Source organism: Panthera leo, chromosome B4 (genome assembly GCF_018350215.1).
Source record: "Panthera leo isolate Ple1 chromosome B4, P.leo_Ple1_pat1.1, whole genome shotgun sequence".
NCBI classification, from domain to species: domain Eukaryota; kingdom Metazoa; phylum Chordata; class Mammalia; order Carnivora; family Felidae; genus Panthera; species Panthera leo.
In genome coordinates this window covers 70,520,336-70,543,779 of record NC_056685.1, presented here as the reverse complement: position 1 = coordinate 70,543,779, position 23,444 = coordinate 70,520,336, and the positions used below count along the sequence as shown (strand labels likewise).

The 23,444-nt window shown below is 35.8% G+C and overlaps 1 protein-coding gene across 1 annotated transcript in view; it reads left to right on the top strand.

Annotated features, from left to right (window-relative positions):
• ADAMTS20 (ADAM metallopeptidase with thrombospondin type 1 motif 20) overlaps nucleotides 1-23,444 on the top strand; it is a 183,701-nt gene that overhangs the window by 80,416 nt on the left and 79,841 nt on the right. The window contains exons 16-28 of the mRNA XM_042948461.1: nucleotides 1,908-2,003; nucleotides 5,161-5,327; nucleotides 5,476-5,605; nucleotides 11,152-11,278; nucleotides 13,006-13,216; nucleotides 13,366-13,530; nucleotides 13,980-14,144; nucleotides 15,300-15,419; nucleotides 16,012-16,119; nucleotides 17,030-17,194; nucleotides 17,280-17,570; nucleotides 18,281-18,442; nucleotides 19,613-19,789. Of these exons, the coding sequence (XP_042804395.1) occupies nucleotides 1,908-2,003; nucleotides 5,161-5,327; nucleotides 5,476-5,605; nucleotides 11,152-11,278; nucleotides 13,006-13,216; nucleotides 13,366-13,530; nucleotides 13,980-14,144; nucleotides 15,300-15,419; nucleotides 16,012-16,119; nucleotides 17,030-17,194; nucleotides 17,280-17,570; nucleotides 18,281-18,442; nucleotides 19,613-19,789 (2,084 nt within the window). The remainder of the gene's footprint in view (nucleotides 1-1,907; nucleotides 2,004-5,160; nucleotides 5,328-5,475; nucleotides 5,606-11,151; nucleotides 11,279-13,005; nucleotides 13,217-13,365; nucleotides 13,531-13,979; nucleotides 14,145-15,299; nucleotides 15,420-16,011; nucleotides 16,120-17,029; nucleotides 17,195-17,279; nucleotides 17,571-18,280; nucleotides 18,443-19,612; nucleotides 19,790-23,444) is intronic.

The following is a 23,444-nucleotide window of genomic DNA, read 5'->3' as shown; positions in this document are numbered from 1 at the left end:
TTCTGAGACTTTGCTAGGACAATCTTTTCCTTTTTATGGTAGCAAATGTAGTTCTGTAGAATTTTCTTTGCAAAATGAAAAATGTATTTTTTACAGTTTATCAGCCTTAAATTGTGTTCAAACAGTTTAGTATGAATTGCTTCAATTAAAGCAGTATAATTTAAAACCAACACTTTGTTTTTATCCGTATGAAAAGTATAGTACATTTTACACTCGGGTGATGCTTATGAATCTCAATCACTAGATTTGACGTTATTTTTGTGGTTAAGATCCATTATTTTATAGGAGCCACACACATTTGATCCAGTTAAAAATGGCACATTTATCAGTTTGGTCTGTATCCACTGAAAAACAATTTTTTTTTTTTTTTGTAGAAAACCACATGTACCACATTAGTATCAAATATATAGCCTTGCCAAAATTGTATTATGAATTAATCAGTTTGCAAATGGAAAAAGATGTTAAATTCATTTGTACAGTTGTAGCCTTTGTCACATTTCTGCCCCCTGGTGGTAGCCTTTGCCTTTCACATTTGCAATACCTAGAAATTGCTTTGTTGAAAAACGATAACTGCAAAGACCTGAGTAGTGGTGGTAGTAGGAATATTTAATAGTGAAAAAATTAATTAAAAATGTTTCTGGTAGGCTGTTGACATAAAACCAATATGCATGTAGTGTATGTAGTTTTAGACCGTTTATCACTTTATTTTTAAAATCTGATCCCCTAAAGGGAAATAGATAAAGGTGCTCTAAAAACATGCAAGGTAATCTATCAGGGCTACAAACTTAATCTTTGATTTTTATCTTCTTTTCATTTTGAGAGAGAGCATGTGCAAGCACATGTGGGGCAGGGGCAGAGAGGGGGGAGAGAGAATCCCATGCAGGCTTTGCACTGCCAGTGGGAGCCTGATTCTGGGCTCGAACTCCTGAACTGTGAAATCATGACCTGAGCCAAAACCAAGAGTCAAACACTAAACGAACTGAGCCACTCAGATAGATGCCCCAAATTTAATCTCTTAAGACTTCCTAATTTTGTTCCATATTTAACAAAGTTAGTATATGAGAAAAATCACAAGTTTTAATCCATGTATTAAATAGAAAGAAAAACTAATAAGGAAAAGGAACCACTTATAATAATCACTAGAGCAAAATTAATGGCTCACTTTAAACCCGAGAGTATTTGGAAAACTATGTAGTAGCAATGTTTATGGTGTAGGGAAAACACTTCTTAATATACACTATTTCCTCATCTTTTGAGCAGTGCCAGTATTGTTAAATTTGATCTCATAAAGTAGAAATATTTTAATTTCCTTAAAATAAATGTTTTACTTCTGCCATGATAATGTATTAGTAGACTTTTAAGAATAATGTAACATTTTGGAGGTAGCTACAGAAATTCCTGCTTACAGTAGAAACTAAATGCTTAAAAAAATGTTATTAACTTTATTTTGCTGTTCACTGAATCTCTGTGTAAACATAGAGCAATGAGCAACTATTTTCATCTCTTCCAGATTTTTGAATAGCATTTGAAACCCCGATTTTTTTTCCCATTAGAAAATAGAAAATCCAAAAGTATTCGTCAAATTTAAAAATGAATGTGTTCTAAATATCTCAGGAACTAGAATCCTAATTTCCATTCTCATTCTACATTCAGAATTTTAGAAGAAAAATTAGGAAGTGTACTTTAAGATTCCAAATTCAGGATATTTCTACACAACAGTGTTTTCTCAATCCTTAGTAATTTGTGGTTTTCTACAAAAAAAAAAAAGATGCAAAAAGAATAAACACTGTATCATTTTTTGAAGATGAAATTAAGTCTGACTATACTATTCAGATTTTTCAGTCATTCAGTAATAGCCTCTGGGCCATCAGCTTGTGAAAATTAACACGCATAAAATTATATTGCAGGTTATAATGTTGTTGTCAAGATTCCCGCAGGAGCAACAAACATTGATATTCTTCAGCACAGCTATTCTGGAAAACCAGAAGATGACAATTACCTTGGTAAACATTTCTAGTAAACAGCAGCCAATATGTGATTTGTGTGCAATTTCATGGAGGTCTGCGGTTGATGGGAATTCTTGGAAGGCAAGAAGAGCCCCTTGAGCAAACAGGCATTTCAGTTCATACTCAGCTCAAGTCATCTGACTCCCTGAATGTTTTCCTCTTGAGTTATATGCTAGATCTTCTTTTTTAGAGTGCGCACACAAATGGGGGAGAGAGGCAAAGGGAAAGAGACCATCATAAGCAGGTGCCATGCTCAGCCCAAAACCCAAAGTGGCGCTCCATCCTACAACATGAGGATCGTGACCTGCGCTGAAATCAAGAGTCAAACACTAACTTGACTGAGCCACCATAAGGCTCCTTAGATCTTACTGTTACAGACACTGAACAAAATTCTGAAAAATTTGCTTTATCCCCATAAGAGTGTTTTATATAACCAAAGGTTATATTCAGTTAAAGTTGCATGTATATTTAGAATATAAAGATTCCAAATTCAGGATATTTCTACACAACAGTGTTTTCTGTTAGATTTAGAATATAAAATCTTTTTATCTAAAATTATAGACTTCTTTGGGGTTAAATGTTCTTTAAAGAGTTTCGTTGAATGTTTTAACCACGTATCAAAAGTACTTAGAGACTTGAAAAAAAAACTTCTGTTAAAGCAAGACTGAGAATTGATTTCAGACTTTTAAATGTTAATAAATATAGTCACAGTATGTTGTCCTTCAACTACTTCCAGGGTATAAACTTTGTTGTTTATTTTTGGAAATTAGCTTTTGGCTTTAAATAATTTCGCTTAGGCCCAAAGAAAAGAATGCTTTACAAATCCTTTATCTTCTGTCTGGGAGATACCTTAATATTGACTTACCCCAATTCACCACGCTGGAATTAAGGGATGGTATAGAGCTGATACCGAAAGTATCTGTTTCACAATAATGTGAAATACTGGCCCAAGTTATCACTGCTTAGAAGTAGGGATCTGAATCTATAATGAAGAGCTTACCTCAGGACTTAAATTGACATTATAAAGTAAATGCAAAGGGAACAAGTGCTTCATGGATGCAGATTTTCCTTTTGAGTTAATGAAAAAATTTTACAATTAGAGGTGGTAGTTGTATAACATTGTGAATATAATGCCATTGAATTGCTCAATTTAAAATGGTTAATTTTAGAGACGCTTGGGTGGCTCAGTTGGTTAAGTGTCCAACTTCGGCTCGGGTCATGATCTCACGGTTCATGGGTTCAAGCCCCGCATCGGGCTCTGTGCTGAGCTCTTGCTCAGAGCCTGGAGCCTGCTTCAGATTCTGTGTCTCCTTCTCTCCTGCCCCTCCTCCACTTGCACTCTGTCTCACTCTGTTTTTGAAAAAAAAATAAATGTAAAAAAATATATATATAATGGTTAATTTTATGTTCAATCGATTTCCCCTTTGTAAAAAATGCAAACAAAATTTTTCAAAGAAAATCAAACCTAAATATTTTGATATTTTCCTTTTTCATTTTGTTGCATTTCTTTTCCTTTGCCAAAAATAGTACCTAGGTGCATGTACATAGATATATATGCAACCATATTGTAGATATTTAATATGCTGCTCTTAGGTTCCAAATGTAGATATTTGTATCTTCCTAGGAATGGACAACATGTTCTGCCCAAGTTTAAAAACCAGAAATGTTTACCAATAAGGTATCGATATACTTTATAATAGAGGTACTAATGGGACTGTCAGTCTAACTTGAGCAAATAGGTGAAATTATTAGAAGGGATTTGGAAGCATATTTATAAAATCAGCTTTGGTAACCAAAAGTAGTAAAATGTATGTTTTTTTTTCTCAGTAAATTTTATTTCCCTTAATTATAATATGACTGAAAGTTTTGTAAATAGGCCTATGCACTTTGGATAAAGTACAAACTCATTAGAGGAATTTTCATTATAGAGGATATGTCTAGAGCTTTACTGGTTTTTCATTGGACTCAGGAAAATATGAAGACAGTCATTGTAGTCCATACTATGGACTATAGTCCAAATTTATTTGGCAATAATCCCTTCAAGATTGCTTTGTCCAGGGGTGTTGTATTCATTAAGAAGTCTAGCCCTCGGTAACTTGTGTGCTTTGGGTGAGGTTCTCTGGAGGGCCACACAGATGTTTTCTGGAAAGCTTATTGTTCTACTGAAAAGTATATAAGTAAAGGAAGCAAAATAGTGCTTGATTAGTACGGAGTTTTTATTAGCATAACACTTGAAATATTAGACATCCTCTTGAAAATTAAAAAACACAGCGCTTTACAACTTACACGTTTCTACAAACATTTTCTATATTTGATCCTGATTCAAAAGACTGTGAAGTAGGAATTAATATTCCTGGTGCAGTTAGGAAACTAAGCAACTGGTTTGTCCAAGATCACATAGAACCATATGAATATAAACCCATTGTTCTCAGGCCAAATTTGGTTCATCTTACTACCCTACTACTGTGGACACCAGGCCAGTTTAGATTTTAAAAGTAACTAATTGTGAGTATATACTATACTACTTTATGTATGTACAAATATATAGTGGATAAATATACACATACATGTATTTGATATGCTTATATTAACACCTCAATGGGAATGAGAACACGGGGCATGAACAGAAGGGGAGATAGGAGTATTCTGGAAAGCAGTCATGTACATGTGTCAGTAGCCATAGTGCCTCTCCATGAAAAAGATCCAGACATTTATATAGAGAATAGTATGGCCATTGGATGGCCTTTTAGAATATATACCCCTAGAATTTTATAGCTTTGTACATTTTTTCCAAGACAAGTATAAATGGAACACTGCAGCAGTCTAGATGTTCTTTCTTGCCTCACCATCCATGACCAAAACTGATTGAGCTGATGTGTCTTCTGGGTCTATGATTTCTGTTTTCCTTCTTCCTCTATGTCCCCTCTAAAACTGCAGGCCTCATGAAAGATCTTCTCAGGGTGAATTTAATATCCTAAACTGATAGGCTATAGTTTTTCCCTAAGTATGGATTAGATAACATATTACAGTAAAATAAAATTTGTTTTACAAATTAATTTACATTAATTTCAGAAAAGGACTTGAATTTTAAAGTTTAAATACTGTGCTGTTGACTGTACTGTTTTTCAATTTCATGGGTGCTATTCTTTTACAGCATTATCTGACACTCAGGGGAATTTTCTTTTAAACGGGAATTTTGTTGTAAGTATGTCAAAAAAAGAAATCAACATACAAGGAGCTATTTTTGAATACAGTGGTTCAAACAGCTCAATTGAAAGAATTAATAGTACTGATCGGCTGGAGGAAGAGATTGTTCTGCAGGTAAATTCTCAGGGGTCCTTAATAAGACTTAGTTTTAATCCCGTTAGTAAGTTGATGGTTAAGGGCTTTGCGTTTATTAAATATAATAATGATGTCTTTCAAGAATATATTTTTATGAATTAATTATATGCTCCTGTGTATTTTTGAGGTTTTGTGTGTGGGTAATTTATACAACCCTGATGTACGATATTCCTTCAATATCCCTGTGGAAGAGAAGAGCGACCTATTCGCTTGGGATCCGCATGGACCATGGCAAGACTGTACCAAGATGTGTCAAGGTACCCTGGAATTAAGTAAAGGAAGCAGAAGTGTGTGTATGCTCATATAACTTGGGATACTTTGGGGGCTTTCTGCCTCTGGAATTCCCCAACTGTCTACACACACACACACACCCACCCACACCCACACACACACCATCATGAAGACACACAAAGGTTTCTTTTATCTCTGACTTTTCTCCCCACTCATTCTTATACTTAACAGCCTTTTCTATCTCTACCTTTTCAGGCATTTTCTCTTATTGCATTTTTTCATTCTTTCTCTGTCACAAGAAATTTCTCTAACTTGTACATTCATCCCCCCCTTATTGATGGAGGATACATTCCAAAAGACCTCCACTAGATGCTTGAAACTGAGGATGGTATCTAACCTCTTATGTGCTATGTTTTTTTTTTTTTTTCCCTATACATACGTACCTATGATAAAGGTTAATCTATAAATTAGGCACAGTAAGAGATTAACACTAACTGGCAATAAAATTGAACAATTACAACAATATATATTTGACTCTTGAACAACACACAAATTAGGAGTACCAACACCCATGCGGTTAAAAATTGATATATAACTCTTGACTACTAATTTTAACTAATAGGTTACTCTTCACTGGAAGCTTTACTGATAACAAGCAGTTGATTAACATGTATTTTGTATGTTGCATGTATTATATGCTGTAGTTTCACAGTAAAGTAAACTGAAGGAAAGAATGTTAAAATCATAAGAGAAAATACATTTATGGTACAGTAATGTATTTATCAAAAAAAAAAAAAAAATAAGTGAACGGAGCCATACAGTTCAAGCCTATATTGATCAAGGGTTACCTGTACTTAAAAGTTCTGTGAATGTTGTTGCAGACTTTATTGTACTGTACTCCCCCTCCTTGTGGTGATGTGAGGTGATAAAATGCTTTTGTGATGGGATGGAAGTGAGGTGAATGCTGTAGGCTTTGTGACAGCATTAGGCTATACTGACCCTTGCCAAGGTACATTAGAAGGTGGATCATCTTCTGGACCACAGTTGACTGCAGGTGACTGAAAGTACAGAGAGCAAAACCACAGATGAGGGGTAGTATTGTATATGATTTCCCTCTCCTCCACTCCCCTCCATACACTCTCCTAATAACCTGTCTCCTTCCAGTGTTAGGGGTCTGACATTATTCTGTTCCTCTGTCTTCCTTCCATGAACACAGGGAAATATATTTTGTACTGATGGCATGAATCCCTGAAAGAGGAATAGTTTGAAATGGAAAAGCCAGGGGCATTTACAGTAGGGAAAGAAAATGAAGAGTGGGGTCTTTGGGAAATCTGTAATTGTGTATACTTAATGGTGTAATACTTTTAAAAATCAGTTAAATTTGAGGGGCTGCTTTGTTTCAAAGTAAGACCCCAGTCCTGCATTCAAGTTTTACCTTCTGGTGGATGAAACCAGCACGAGTAGATTTTCTTGGCTTACAGTAGTGAATGTAATGTGACAGGTATGCACAGAGAGCCACAGGAAAGGTGGAGCAGGCTGTGAGGAGATTCAGCCTGAAGGAGCAGGGAAATTTATGCACTGGAAAGTAGTTCTCACGGGGCCTAGAGAAGAGGTTTGAGAATTTAGGGGAGCAGTGATTCAGAGAAGGGGGTTCTTAGAACCATATGGAAATGAGCTGAAATAAGGTGGGTTGCCAGACGCAGTAGCCATAGAGGTGATGGGAATGTGAGGGACACACTAACAAACTGACCTCAAGGTACCGAGGAAATGGTGGTGTCCTCTTCAGAAAAAAATCACAGACTTGGTCCTGTGATGCTGGGATAGTGGTACTCAGAATGCTTGCATGGGAACAGATGTTTTTGTCAGGACAGCGTCTCTGGAGGGAGGCTGCTGTAGATGGTGCAAGACTGACTAGGATAAACACTGGAAGGAGGAAAAATAGTAACACAGGAGGAGACGTTGATTTTGACAGAGGGACCCTAGATTTCCTTACAGAAGGGAATGGAGATTTGGGAAGCGGGGAACGGCATTGCAGCACCCACTAGGCATGCTGGGCTGTGGCAGTAGATATGGGGAGCTAGGAATAAGCACAAACATCAGGTGAGTGAAGGAACCTTCTAAAATGGCGGGAGGCGGGGGGAGGGACATACCAAGTAAAGAACAGCAAGCTCCAAATGGAAGGTTCGACAAGACCTGATGAAATGGTTTGGGACTCTGAACTGCACAGCGGTCTCTTAAATAATTTTGTGCTAGAGGGGAAAAGCTATTAGTTGATTTACCACATAGCGTACTATGATGATATTCCCTCTTTATGTGTAACTTTTTAGTTTGTCTAAAATGAAATTCCTTCAGTCTTTTCTGTGTATGGAATGTCCTCCGTTCCCAGACTTTGTGAGAGCTATAAATTTCATTTTCATATTTTCAAGTACATAACTTAATCTGTCAGTTTCAATTATCCTGTACTTTTTCATCTGTTATTGTGGCCCTCTTTTCTCTTGCTCTAATTTGGTTGTGTTGCTTTTAGTCCTGATACATGGCTACCCTCTTGAACTTCTGCTTCATTATTTTTCTGGGATTCTCTTTTACTTTGTGTTGGATTCCTGGTTTTCTAAATCCCATGCATTCTTTTACTTCCCACTGGTGGAACATATTCCTCAGGATATTCTTGGGAAACAGAGGTAGTTGTTTTTTGTTGTGGTGGTGGTGTGGTGTTATGGTGTTTTTTTGTTTTTGTTTTGTTTTTGTTTTGAGACCTTTCTTATCTGAAAGTACCATTATTCTCCTTTCACATTTGATCAGTAGTTTGGGATAAATTGTAAGTTAGATGATTGTCCTTTAGAATTTTGGCAGTCATCTTTTCTGATTGCCTGTGTTTCTATGTGACACTTTCCACTGTGGTAGTTTTGTGGCTCCTCTCTAATTCTAGTGGTATGAAGTTTTGGGACAATTGGCCTTGATGTTGGTGTTTTTTTTCATCTATTTTCCTAGGTCATTAGGATGGCATTCACATTTGGAAATGGATTCTTTGACTTGAGAAATTTTACTGCATAATTTCTTTGATAATTTCCTCACATTAAATTTTCTCCTCCACTTTTCTGAAATGTGTATATTTTGGACATTCAATCTCCTCGACTGATCTGAATTTACATGGTTAATGTTTTTGCTCATAACCTCTTGATTTTGTTTCATAAATGTGTCATATCTGTGTCTCTGACCATATTAATCATAGTCTTTAAATTTTCTCTCTGACCTGTTTCATTTTAGCCTTTGTTTTTATTTTGGTCTCTTTTGTGTTAGTGGATTTCCTGAAATGTCTGCTGATACTTTGCTGTTGATATTTAAGGCTAAAATGCTACAAGTTCTGTGTTGGTCAGACAAGTCAAGTAAGACCTCATTATAGAATAATGGATCACAAAATGACCCTTTCATGTGTCATTGGGGGAGAAGCCCCACATGTCATTGTCAGTTGATTTTGGGGGGGCTAAAGAGCCTCTCAAGAGAGGAATCTTTTCATCTTCAAATGGTCAGCAGGGAGACTGTGGAACCATAAATTTGGCTCGATGCTGGAGGGAAATGGAAAGAAAGATTCCAGTAGGCCTGGTTCTCCTCATTCACTATGGAGACTTTTACTTAATTCCCCCTTTGTGGGCACAGTGCTTCACCAACTTCCCTAAGCTATGTCTGTGTCCTTAGGTTCACCTCTCTAGAGCTTTGCTACCCAATAGGGTAGCCACCAGCCAAATGTAGCTCACCCATTGAAATGTGGTATAAGTGTGAAATGCCAATGGATTTTGAGAACTCAGTATGAAAAAGCTGTAAAATATATTGTAGTTTTCATATTCATAAAATGATATTTTAGATACTTGAGGCTAAACATAAATTTTCATTTCGCCTATGTCTTTTTACTTTATTTAACGTGACTACTAGAAAATGTGAAATCACACACATGGCTCACATTCTGTTTTTATTGGACAGTGCCACTCTTAACTAGAAGGGTAGGGGGTCTAACTGTTCTTTGTAAATACTTTTCAATCAGTTCTCCATTTTTTTCAGGCCTACCCCTCACACATTCACCTCTTCAGAGGAACTTAGTGTTTTCAATTCCTGGGATTTTCTTTTATTCTTTGGCATGAATGGTTAGTTTCTTTATTCATTTGTCCCCTCCATAGGCTTAAGTTTCAGCTTTCTTGGCTCTGTTAGTTGTATCCATCTACTTTTCATATTTAAAATTTGCTTTTCTTGCCTACTGTTTCTTTTTTTAATCTTTTTGTTCTTTTAGGTTAGTGCCTTTTCAAAATTCCTTATGGTTATTTCAGATGGTATTTAGGAAGGAATAAAGATAAACATGCATGTTCATGTTTAGCTAACGGGAAGCATACAGTTGAACTTTGATGAAACAGAAACTTGATCGTGTCACTGACTGCTGAAAGTCTTCCTGTCTCCACATTGCAGAAAGTGTAAAGTTCTGTCTACTCGGACCCATTATATCTCTTCTTAGTTTGCTTTTTCTCTGGTTATACTGCATACAACGAACTAGCAAATCCAATGGCTCTGAAAACCAAAAGTTTATTTCTTGCTCATGCTGTGTTTTAGCTGCTAATTGGCTATGACTCTTCTTAGCTTGGTATCTACATCCATGTCATTTTTAACTTAAGACCACCTTTTTAGGGCAGTTTTGGGTTTATAGAAAAATTGAGCAGAAAGTATAGAAAATTCACAAATTTTCACCTCCTCCCTCCCTGCAGTTCATCTATAAACATCTTGAATTAATGTGGCACATTTGTTACAATTGATGCATACTTAAAGTTTGATAGTTTACGTTAGGGTTCACTCTGTGTTGTGCATATTATGGGTTCTGACAAATTTTTAATGGTGTGTAGCCACTATTACAGTATCATGAAGAATACTTTAAGTGCCCTAAAAATCCCTCCATGCCCCCTCAAACTTGGCAACCAGTGGTCTTTTTATTGTCCGTGTCTTTTCATTCATGATTCCGGGCTGAAAGATCACCCCACCTGGGGAAGGCTGTTTTAGAGACAGAAAAGGGAAAGTGAGCTGGGCAGAAACATATTATGGCTTTTAGCGCTTCTGCTTACAAGTGGAAAGGTCACAGACTTTTGCAGCTGGTTGGCATAAGCCAGTGTCCATGAACAAGGAAGTATATTCCTCCCAAAGGCAGTTATAACATTGTAGCAACTGGAGATGTACAATTTTCTTCTAGGAAAAGGAAAGCAAATAATGGGGGACAGCAATGTACTACGTAGCATCATTGCCAACCCTGATCACTCATTTCTCCACTAACAACCACTCCAGCCATCTCTAATGCATTTCTTTCTCCTCCACACCTGGCCTGCCCTCCTTAAGTTTCTTTACTAAGCAAACTTTCAGTCTTCAGGAATGACTCTAGAAAGTCATTCCTGACTAAAATGCTAGTCTATCCTATTGGAATTTTTTTTTTTTTTTGCTTTCTTAGCTAAATCCTTCAGGCTATTAGCAGAATTAAATAATCCTACAACATCTGCTTAAGAGAATTTTTCCTTTGATTTCTAATTTTCCTTTGACAATGGCCAAGGTCTTCATAGAAGAAAAATTGCCTGCGTTCGGAAGAGTGATCATATGGTGGTTTCTGATCAGAGATGTGACCACTTACCACTTCCATTGTTTGTGACTGAAAGGTGCAATACAGACTGTGAACTAAGGTAAAAAAAAAAAAAATGTGTAATATAATCGGTGTATGTGTAAAGTAACCAAGTTAAAATCCATAAGTGAACTAAGACATAAAGCATCTAAAGCATCTAGTGCAGTGCCTGCTTGAATGGCCATGTATGTTAATGTCTATCCTTTGTCCCAGCTAATACAAAATTACAGGCTCGATAACTTACTGTGAAACTTGGCAAGTGAAACTTGGCAGTTTATTCATAGTATTTGATGAATACCTCAAACTTCTATCTAGGAAATGGAAACAAATTTATAAAATAAATATATAAGTAAACTCTAATCTTAAAATCTGTGGTTTGAAGATCTGAAACAATAAGTTTTGTAGAATGATGGTGAACTCATGAGCCAATAAACTTTTAAAGTTTAAGGATTAAAGAATTAGTAGATTGGTTCCTCAGTCTTCCCAATATTTTGTCCATTAAACATTAAGAAATGTGATCCTACATTATGGGGCAGGGGAATTTCCACTTCTAAATTTCCTGTCTTTTGCGGGAGAGGGGCATATTGGTCTTACCGTAAAGCTAAGAACAACCCCGTTTAGCAAGTGACCATTAAGATTCAGGGGTGGCCAAAACCTCTTGTTCAGCAAGAATGGTAATTTTTGTATATGTTGTTTAAAGACATAGTGGAAAGAACTGCTTGAAGAAATCTCATCCACTCGTGGAGTGAAGCACCAGGTAATCCTTGAGGTGCTACTGGGAATTGAACTCCGTGAACTCTATGCTTCATTATACTGGTGCACCCATATTGCTGGATAGATGGCTAGACTATATATAATTGGGATAGTTTGGCTAAAACTAGCAGATTCTTACTTGCAGAAAAAAAGTTTTCTCTGCAGACCTGTCTAAAAACAGAGTACAAGAATGAGAAATGGGATATGCTTTACAAAAACCTAGTTTTCCAACTTCTAAAGGCTTTGTCTTACTGATAGAGTCAGATTCCCAGATATTCCCTGATCATTTTGAGTGATTGCATAGTGAGATTCTACCTGATGAGTTAAATATATTCAGTCTTAAACCTGCCACTAAGTAATTGGGTAATCTTGACCTAGACCAGTTGTTGGCAAAGGTTTTTTGGGAAAGATTGGGGTTTCTTGGACCTACCTCCCAAACCACCACCAAAAGTCAGAATGAAGTCATCAGCTATAGTGCTGGCTCCCTATCTCCAGCTTTAACCAGACAACCTCCATTTTTATATACTTAGAGAGTTAGATTTTATTCGTGGGGAAAATGATTTTTATCAAAAGTTCACCATTTCTACCATGTGAACACATATCCCTAAGCCTCATTTTCTCATCTATAAAAATGGAAGTTTGGGTTTATCTCAGAATTTTTCATCTAAATTAATGATATATCAAGTATCTTCAGGTGGCTTGTTCATCAATTCTAACCATTTTAAAAAATGTATGCAAGAGTTTCTCTGAATCCATTTTTTAAAAAATTTTTTTCTAACGTTTATTTTTGAGACAGAGACAGAGCATGAACGGGGGAGGGTCAGAGAGAGAGGGAGACACGGAATCCAAAACAGGCTCCAGTCTCTGAGCTGTCAGCACAGAGCCCGATGCGGGGCTCAAACTCACAGACTGTGAGATCATGACCTGAGCTGAAATCAGACACCTAACTGACTGAGCCACCCAGGCGCCCCTGAATCCATTTTTTTAAACTGCATTAATTAGCATCCCTGAGTAAAATAACCTCCTTTTTTCTAGGTGGCACATCATTGGCAAAAGTGAATGCTCATCCCATTGTGGTCAAGGATATAGGTCCTTAGATGTTCACTGCATGAAGTATTCCATTCATAAAGGACAGACTGTTCCAGTAGATGACCACTACTGTGGTGACCAACTTAAACCTCCCACACGAGAACCCTGCCATGGTGACTGTGTCTTAACAAGATGGCATTATTCAGAATGGTCCCAGGTACAAATAACCAGTAATACTTAAGAAAAGTTGCCTCTCTTTTCTTATTAAAAATTTGTTATTTAATTATTTAATTATTATTAAAATATATTTTTGTTAAAATCTTCATTCTTCCCATAGGTCACACTGTTTTCGTTTTGTTTTGTCAGTGTTCTAGGAGTTGTGGAGGAGGGGAAAGGTCTCGAGAATCTTACTGTATAAATAACTTTGGCCACCGTCTTGCTAACAGAGAATGCCAGGAGCTTCCTCGCGTGACGACAGAGAATTGCAATGAATTTTCCTGCCCCAGTTGGGCTACTAGTGAGTGGAGTGAGGTAACATTAAAAAGATGAGGCTAAGAACGTTAAAATTTTCTACAGGAAAGCTTTGTGCTCGAAGGCTCTAAAGAAAAGTAATTTGTTCTTGCTCTATAAATGTATTATCAAGGCAATCACAAATTAATGGTTCTTAAATTATTTAAATCATATACTATCTGGCAACGGTAACATTAGTGTTGAATATCTAACCATTTTCATAAGAAAGTCCCAGTGTTGACAGTACCCTGAGATATTTACATAACCTAAGGTTTAGTACCTTTTTCTAGAACAAATGGACAGCTGCAGTGGGATTGAGGTGGCTGATGTTACTTGCTGAATATCTCTGGAGCAGTGAAGGGAAACTGTCCTTAGAATGGTCTTTCAAGTACATATCAATGTGTGAATTGATCTTTTTTTTTTTAGGTATTTGTGTTAACTAATATTGAAAATAATCACCTGTATTTCAGTGTCATGTTACATGTGGAAAAGGAACAAAACAGCGGCAGGTGTGGTGTCAGCTGAATGAAGACCACTTGAGTGATGGTCTCTGCAATCCAAGCACCAAACCTGAGTCTCTAAGGCTGTGTGAGCTTCATGTGTGTGCTTCCTGGCAAGTCGGACCGTGGGGTTCTGTGAGTATATGAGAAGGATTTTCCTGGTTGAATTCATCTTTATAGAATAGCACAAAAATTATGGTGTCTTTACTCTTGCAATGGATGCAGCTAAATTTGGGTTGGCTTCTTGGAAAAATACCCTAAATGTGAACTGTTATCTACACAATTTTTTTTAGTGCCAATTTCGCTGTGATAAATAGTTCAGCTTTGCTTTTGATTTCACTTGTTCACTAAAATGCTGCAAATTTATTCTTCAGCTTTGTTTAAATTCTAAATATTTTCATTGTCTGTGTCTTAAATTATCTTTACTGCATTTAGATAGAGTTAAGTTTTGTTGTTCAGAAGTTTTGCCAAACAGACAGCTAGGAATTTGCAGGATGAGCAGTGGTCAGGCTGGATGAAGATGGGCAGCCCATTAACCCATGCAGGTTGTCACCGTGGATGGGAAACCTTGTCTCCTCTTCCATTCAACTTGATGATCATCTTTCATTATCTCTTTGAAGATAATTTAGTGTATTAAAAGCCATACATACATACACCAGGTAGATTTTGAAAAATATTTAGTTCTCCTAAATTGTATGAACTCTGCCTCCAACATATCAAGACTCTATTGAAATTTTTACAAAGCTTTTATTTTTTTATTTTTTTTGGTTTATTTTGAGAGAGAACATCCCACCTCACGACCACAAGATTATGATCTGAGCCAAAATCAGGAGTTGGATGCTTAACCAACTAAGCCACCCCGGCACTACTTTACATAACTTAAGAATTTTTTTTCTAAGTTTATTTTGAGAGAGAGCACAAGTCGGGGAGGAAGAGGGAGAGAAAGGAGGGAGAGAGAATCCCAAGCAGGCTCTGCACTGTCAGCTCAGAGTCTGATGCAGGGCTCGAACTCATTAACCAGGAGGTTATGACCTGAGCCGAAATCAGGAGTCATACGTTTAACCAACTAAGCCCTCCCTAATAACTTTTTAAAGATAGAACAGTTGTCCATTTTAACTTCAAAATTTTATTATCTATATTAAATGGAATGATATATATGGATTACATTTGCTGATTTTGTGTGGAATCTGATGTAAAACACTAATAAGATCTGGAAGTATATTAACCATATTAAGAAAACGTATACAACTTTTGAACAATGGCGTTTGATAAGTGCTTCTGTCCTTTCAGTGCACAGCCACATGTGGACGAGGGTATCAGATGCGTGCTGTTAAATGTGTCAATGAGCTACTCAGTGCAGTCTTAGATGACAGAGCGTGCCACGGAGCTAGTCGCCCAAGTGATAGGCAGGTAAAGGATACCTCTTCGCGGATAGTAAACAAAAAGACTTGTTACAGGAGGATTCATGTATTAAACTTATTTCATGCGTATTTTTTTCCTACTTCTATCCCTTGAAAACATGTTTGTGTACCTGTGTGTTGGAGAATTTATCTTTTTTGGTGTTGCCAGTTTTGTAGCTTTTTTTACACTTGATCTGCCACTGAATCACTCATTTGTTAGGTATTTTCCTTTGAAATGCACACGGATAGTGTCTATGGTGCATATGAAGTTTTAAAGTGTTTTGTAAAACACTTTACTTGAAAATAGTGTACTTGAAAATAGTGTTCTATGTTCATTCAGGATATTTCAGCTTAGTGCTAGTTTTGCTTCTTTCCTTTCAACCATCAGACAGGATAATCCAAACTTTATAATCCAGATTCATACTACCCACTGGGAGCCCTTGACAGTACTTGGTGCTTCTGAAAAATAAAAACTTTTGCATCACTAACTTGTAATTCAGCTCTTTTTAAATTAGACGTGCAGAAGAAGAAATGGAGTATAGAATTTAACATAAATTAGAGTGATGAACTTATATTTTGAGATGCATTTTTCTTTTGAACAGGACTGTTCGGTTATGCCTTGCCCAGTTATTCCTAAAATTGGGGCCACTTCATTGCCAGCTATTCCCACGGGAAAGATAGCTCAGTGGCGACATGGTTCTTGGACCCCAGTAAGTGAAATCCTTTAAGAAGTACAGTGTTTTTCTAAAAGCCTCCATAGAACATCAAAATGGTTCCTTTAGGTTAGCCAAATGAATGTTATGTGTTCATTCTCAGGTAGTTTGATGAGTGGCGTGGGGTTCTGAAATGATGTAATGGCTAAATCCTGCTGTACCTTTTGGGAGTGCTGTGTCTCTGGGCAAGAAATGGAAGTTTTCTGGGTCTGTTTTCTAATCCACAAAAGGGGAATGATAATATTTATATGAAGCAGATGTGAAATTAGGCTTTTTATCAGCCTTCATTTAAGCTATCCACATTTTCATGTTTTTCTAGACTGAAAACGTTAATGTCTTTGGAGTATATGGTTTGCTTTAATCTTACTTAGAAGCTATATTTGTAAGCTTCACGTATTCTCTGAATAATTTATGGGATCATTTAGACTCTGTTAGGTGTTTAAAGTTACTTAAAGTAAGCTGACTTTTAAATTTTTGTTTATTTTTGAGAGAGAGACAGAATGTGAGTGGGGGAGGGGCAGAGAGAGAGGACAACACAGAATCTGAGTCTGGCTCCAGGCTCTGAGCTGTCAGCAAGAGCCCCATGTGGGACTCGAACTCACAGACTGAGATCATGACCTGAGCCAAAGTTGGATGCTTGACTGACAGAGCCACCCAGGCACCCCTAAAATAAGCTGTCTTATGAAATGTTTTCTGTATCTTTTTTAGCTAATAATAATCAGTATCCCAAGAAGTAGTGTTTGTGAAATTTATGATCTGAACTGATGAGGGGGATTCATTGCTCTGACTCTATTTGACTCGGTTTACAATTTTTTTCCAAGAAACATCATGTTTTAGACATTGGAACAAAAGCTACTTGGGAGGGCTACTATGTAACCTGTTGGTATAATCCTTTTATTTTTTTAAGTGCTCTGTGTCTTGTGGACGAGGTAATCAAGCCCGCTATGTAAGCTGTCGTGATGCTTATGATGGAATAGCAGATGAATCCTATTGTGCCCATTTACCCCGACCTGCTGAGATATCTGTCTGTTTTAACCCTTGTGGAGAGTGGCAAACTGGGAATTGGTCACCTGTAAGTATTTTTAGGAGAAAAAAAAATTAATATTTAGTATAATATAATTTACTACGTTACAAATGTTGGCTAAATTTGTGATCAGTGTTCAGCTTCCTGTGGCCATGGAAAAACAACTCGACAAGTTTTATGCATCAACTACCATCAGCCAATTAATGAGAATTACTGTGACCCTGCAATTCGCCCTTTGATCGAACAAGAATGTAACCTGGCAGCCTGCCCACCCATGTACAGTCACTTTCCAAGTTCCTCTGAGCAGCCAAGCCATTTTCCAGGCAGGAATTTTCCATTAACTCACAAACCAGAAGATAATCAAAATCAGAGGGTCCATCTGTCAATCAGCGGAAATCAATGGAGAACAGGACCGTGGGGATCAGTAAGCCGTCTCTATTGAGTTATATTAATTCTCTAATTTTGTTATAGCCTTTTAACAGATAGGTATGTAATGACATCAAATACTTTTAATGCGAAATTTATCTGAAGATCAATAGTTTAAATCGTAAAAGGATTAAGCGATTTTTGATGCAAATTACAAATCCCCAGAGTTCTTACTGAATTATACACTAATGTGATATTATGATTACAGAAGAATGCACTTAAAAACAATCTGGTTGGAGTGCATTATAATAAAAAGAAGCTTCTAATAGGTAAGACTGCAAATGTCTGTGAAGAAAAATCAAACCTAGAAATTACGTGAAGAGTGCAGTAAGCTGGTAGAAAATCATGAAACTACAAAAGGCAATTATAGCTCCTATTTTACATAAAAGTTAGGAGACAAAAAAATAGCAATATCAAAGCTGAGAGACTTGATCTTTTTCTTTTTTTTTAATTCCTTCCTAGTGAGATCTTAAAACTTTAATTCCTTTTTACTTCACACCCAGGAACGGGGTGAACTTGCTCTTGCCAGCTTTACTGTTGCACCTTTTCATCGACAAATTCAAGTACGCTCATGTTTCTGGCAGAGTTTCTCGGTTGAGATTGTCCCAGTGATGGGGATTTTAGAATGGAGAGTCAGAATGCCCATGCCTTTTCACCGTGTAATTTGACGCTGCGGTGTCTCCGGTGTGTGTGTGTCCTCCTTGTCAGTGCTCCAGTAGCTGTGCGGGAGGCGTGCAGCACAGAGTCGTGGTCTGCCAGGATGAAAACGGACGGAGTGCCAGTTATTGCGATGCGGCCGCGAGGCCCCCAGAGTCCAAGCGCTGCGATTCAGGACCTTGTCCGCGGTGGAACTTTGGAAGCTGGGGAGAAGTAAGTCCCATTTTCTAAACTTGCAGAGATGATAACATCTCTGAAGACTGAAAGTTGAGTACTTCACCCTGTTCCTGTTGGATGATATAACTTCACTATACTATACAGAAAGATTTATTTTTAGTAAAATCAAGTTCTTCTAATAGACTAAATCACTCATTTGCAATAGAAAACTAGTCCAGATTTTTTAACAGAATCTCCTATGCATGCCAATATGTCTGAAACTAATACCTTTCTAAAACTAGTATATTATTGTTTTCTTAGAAAATATGGTTGATCTAAAGATACAAAATTAGATTGCTATATTGGCCATGCTTGTGTCTTATTACTGAGCCATTCATTTAGTGAATTATCTGAGCAGAAGGTGGTCAATTATCAAGCACTTCATACGCTGGCATTCTTGTAGACACTGGAGATAGGAAGAATAATTTTTAAAGCCATTGTAATGAATACTAACTCCACCTATATTATGCATGAAAAAGAATAAGACTTATACTGGCTTTAGATGAACAAAATAAACCACCTAGTCAAATATTTTTAATGGGTTTTAGTATATATTTTCCCAGAGTATTTGGAAATCATTGATTAAAGATACATTTCTGAACAGGTGCCAATATCAAGTACATTTTAAAAAGTTCTTTTACCATTTCCAAAATGAAAATGATATTTTTACTCCTGACTTTAGGCATGCTCATTGTAAAAACTCAAACGATATGAGAAATTACGAAGAGATGAGAACTTTTAACTTTTGATACATTTCCTTCCAGACTTTTCTTCTTGCGTGGGTTCCACAAAGACAATCATATTACATGGGCTTCTTTGCCCCCTGCTGTTGTCATGTAACACATACTGAACATCTTTCCCTGTTTACAAATTTAGATCTTATTAGCTTTCATGGCTAGCCAGGTATCTATTGATAGGCTATCATAAATTATGTAGTTAATTATTAAATCAGTTTTATTTGACTTGTCTACCTTATAGACCCTTGATATCTTAATGCAACATCTTATGGTATAATTCTCAAAATTTTGTCTAGTTTTTTAATTATAGAACTAACACTTTTTTACTCAGGAAGAAAACTCTAGCATTACGACTTAGGTATGAAACAGTGAATTAAGCAATATAATACTGTCTTTCAAACCACATAGTTTTGAATTTTCTTATTTTTAGTGTACACAAACATGTGGAGGAGGAATAAAATCAAGATTCGTAATATGTCAGTTTCCCAATGGCCAAATGTCACAAGAGCAAAACTGTGAGATCTTAAGCAAGCCACCTAGTGTGGTGCAGTGTCATGTGCATGCTTGCCCTGGTGACGTATCATGGCATCGGGGACCATGGAAGTCGGTACGATAGTGTTCTTATTTTTGTCCATTTTGTTGTGTTTTACTGTGACCCTTTTACCTTAATTTCTTTATACATTGTGGTGCACACTCTATCTTATTTTTTAAGCAGATCACTGGCCATCTTGGCTTATGTTACTAAATTTGATAGTTTGGAAGAAGAATCCATTCAATTTCAAGTAATGTAATATATATAATCTTAGATGTATTTATTTTTTTACAAGTGAATTTTGAACCATAGCACTATTCTAATGGACATATTTTCCTCCAGTACATCTTTGGCTTGTCCTCTAATTATAATTGTTTCACTGTATACATTTGTAAATAATGTTAACATTGTGCTTGTTACAATGGCAAATTAAGGCTGTGTCTTGTTTAAGTGTATAACTGTACGTGGCTTTTGTCTGTCAATGTCTAGTAACTGATCCAAAAGCAAATAACATTCTTTAAAACTGTCTTTTTTTTTTTTTTATCATTGTTAAACTTAGTATTTTGTTTGGAAATGTGAAAATATTAAAAGACAGAGAAATTTAAAGTGAATTGTTAAAGTCTGTTACATACATCACAGAAAAATATTTGTATAGTAATTTATGTGAATCTTCCACTGTGTGGAGTTACGTTTTGGGGATGTTTTAATTTATTTATTTATTTTTTTTTTGGAGCCATAGACAAAATTCATAAGTATTGTTCATGACTGGTTTATTTAAGTATATTTCAAATATCCAGGCTTTGAAGAATAATTAATATATAAATATGTTGAAATGAACATTTTGGTCACCTTTCATATTTTAAATCATGAACAATCAAGTATACTTTTTCCAACTGAAGAACTGTTGTGAGTCTGTCTCTATAAAGCTCTACAGTTCTTTACTTGGAAAATAATTATAACTCTGGCTTTATGATCCAACCCTGATGTCTGCACTTGGTTTGCTTTCCCCAAGTCAAAGCTTTACAATGTGATATGAACAAAAGTTCCAATTCCTATTAGAAGAGTAGGTCAAGTTCTAGTTCAGGCTGAAATGCCTCTCTGTAGTCAGTGTGACTGATGGAAAACGACAGGAAAGTTTAACATTATAGGAGGATCTTAAACTGCTGCATCACTTTGTTGGAACTAACGTAAACCTATTTTGCCATAGAAGGCATTCACATATTTACTTAGTAAAATATTGACCATCTATATCCAGGTAGTATAACAGAAATCAAGACCGATTTCTTACTCCTATGGAGTTTTATAGTCTAGTTGGAGAGATTTGAAATAATATAGGAACTCACTATAAAAAGATACCTTTTTAGGTCAACTATCTTAGTGGAAATTCACCTTCTCTTTACTAGATCTGTTACGGTGTCCTTCATTTTTTTGACATTACAAGCCTAGTTCTTAATAAGGCTATGGATTGTTTCTTGGAGTTTTGTCCCAATTCGGAAAGCAGACTCCTAACCACTTAGAGGGTTAAATTGTAATGGCATTTATTTCTGAAGTACCTAAAATTGTTTCAGTGATATTTTTTGTTTGAGGGGTCAGCAGACTATGGCCCATAGATCAAATCTGGCCTATTGCCTATTTTTGTAAATGAGTTTTATAGGAACAGTCATCCACACTTTTTTGTTTTCAAAGTATTACCCATGGCTGCTTTTGGTACTATAGTTATTGTAATAGAGACTGGCTCTTAAAGCCTGAAATATTTACTGTTTGGCCCCTTTTGGGAAAAGTTTGCTGATGCCTGCTCTATGTAATAAACATAATGCTTTTCAAATACGGCATAAAATACTGAAAGTTATAGACTATTAGAATTATAAATATTCATTTGGGGTCAGTTTTTAGTGTTTTTCATTCTTCAGTATTTTAAAACCTCCTACGAGGTTTGTCAGCCTTCTCTACATACTCGGTATCGTATTTACACAATTTCTTTCCAGCTTTGAGATACAATTGGCATAGAACGTTGTGTAAGTCTAAGGTATACAGTATCACACAATGTTTATATATTGTGTTGGAAGTCATCTAATACTGTATTCCGATATATTTGTGTCATGCTCTTTTTGTATGTAAATTGTAAGCGAGAAACCTGAATGTTCAGTAAGGTTGTGTGCATGGATAACTTTTTCAGCCTCACAAAAACCAATAACCAAGAAAATACCCAGTTACAAAAAAGTAACACAGAAGTACACAGTTCTTCATTACTGCGTGTCTATTCCAAAAGGATCTCACTGAATAATTCAGACTCTGCACTAGTGAGGAATCGTAGTGTCTTTTTCTCAGAAATTGAAGATGAAAATTTTAAAATCACAATGTTTATATCAGAGTTTTTACAAACTTATTTATTCACTTTTTACAGGTATAAAGTACACACATATTAAAGTGCCTGGATTTCTTTTGTTATATGAAGAATTTTATTCCTTAAATTAGCCTTTTATATTAAAAGAGTTTAAGGGATCTGAAATGGTTTTTGTTGTTGTTGTTAGAACCAGATATAACCTTTTACCTCTTTGTGTTGCTACATATTAGCCAAACTTCAGAATACCTCTTATTAACATATCAGGTTAATGTTCTTTCAAGGGTAACTTTAATTTCAGCAGATCATATACACTAGGTTAGAAAATTACAAATTTGTGTGTATATGTATACATATACATACAGGAATGACATGAAATCTCAAACGTTTCTTTTTAAAGTAAAATTGTAAAGTGTTAAATCATTTAAATGTGACTAGGAAGAAAGTTGTAAATACACATTTAGATTTGCTCCATCTTGTGGAAAATCTTGTAATTTATGAGCATGATTAAAGAAATCTTAACATATGTCTGTTAATTTAATGACTATTTTTGTGATTAGTCCATGTGAAATGATTCTATTTTAACCCTTGTTTATTAATGACATGTGTTGTGGCTTTGTGCTTTGCATAATTCGTATGTATGTTGTATTTTTACTACTTGGATCAATACCTGAAATGTTTTAAGTCTCTGAATAGATCCTGTATTGTAATGAAAGCCTCTTTTCTCTTGGTGCTGTTTTTCTTAAATTAACAAGTCATTAATTTCTTATTAAACATTTAACTGTTGAATAGTACATGGTGTTAATTTGAGTTTTAAGCTATTAATATTTTAAATCTGTTAGAAACTAACATTGGCATTTTAAAAACAAGATCTATTGTTAAGCTATCAATTTTAAATACTAGAAGTTTTTATATTTCTATATATTATAAACAATAAAAATTTATGGTGTCACATTATTTAGTAAAAAAAAGACGTGCTCATGACCAAGATGGTCCTTAAAAGGTGAGTAAAAGTTTTGTTTTTCTCTTCTGTTGCATGTCTATTAATGTTACATATGTAGTCAAACTGTTCTAGCAAATGCCCTTTAAGTAAATTCATAATAACTTATTTTCCCATTATCTCTTTTAACGGGTTCATTTTCCTAGAATGCTTTTATTCTCTACATAAAATGAAGTCATGTTTGGTAAGAAAATAGGCATCCCATTGTGTTCTGGGGTTAATGATCCAACAGAACTAAAGAACTTATTTTTTGTCTTTTTGTTAAGAATTGTTTTTTCCTCCAAAAATGAGACAACTCATTAAAAAAGATTTTTTTTAATGTTTATTTTTGAGAGAGACAGAGGCAGAATGCAAGTAGGTTAGGGGCAGAGAGAGAGGGAGACACAGAA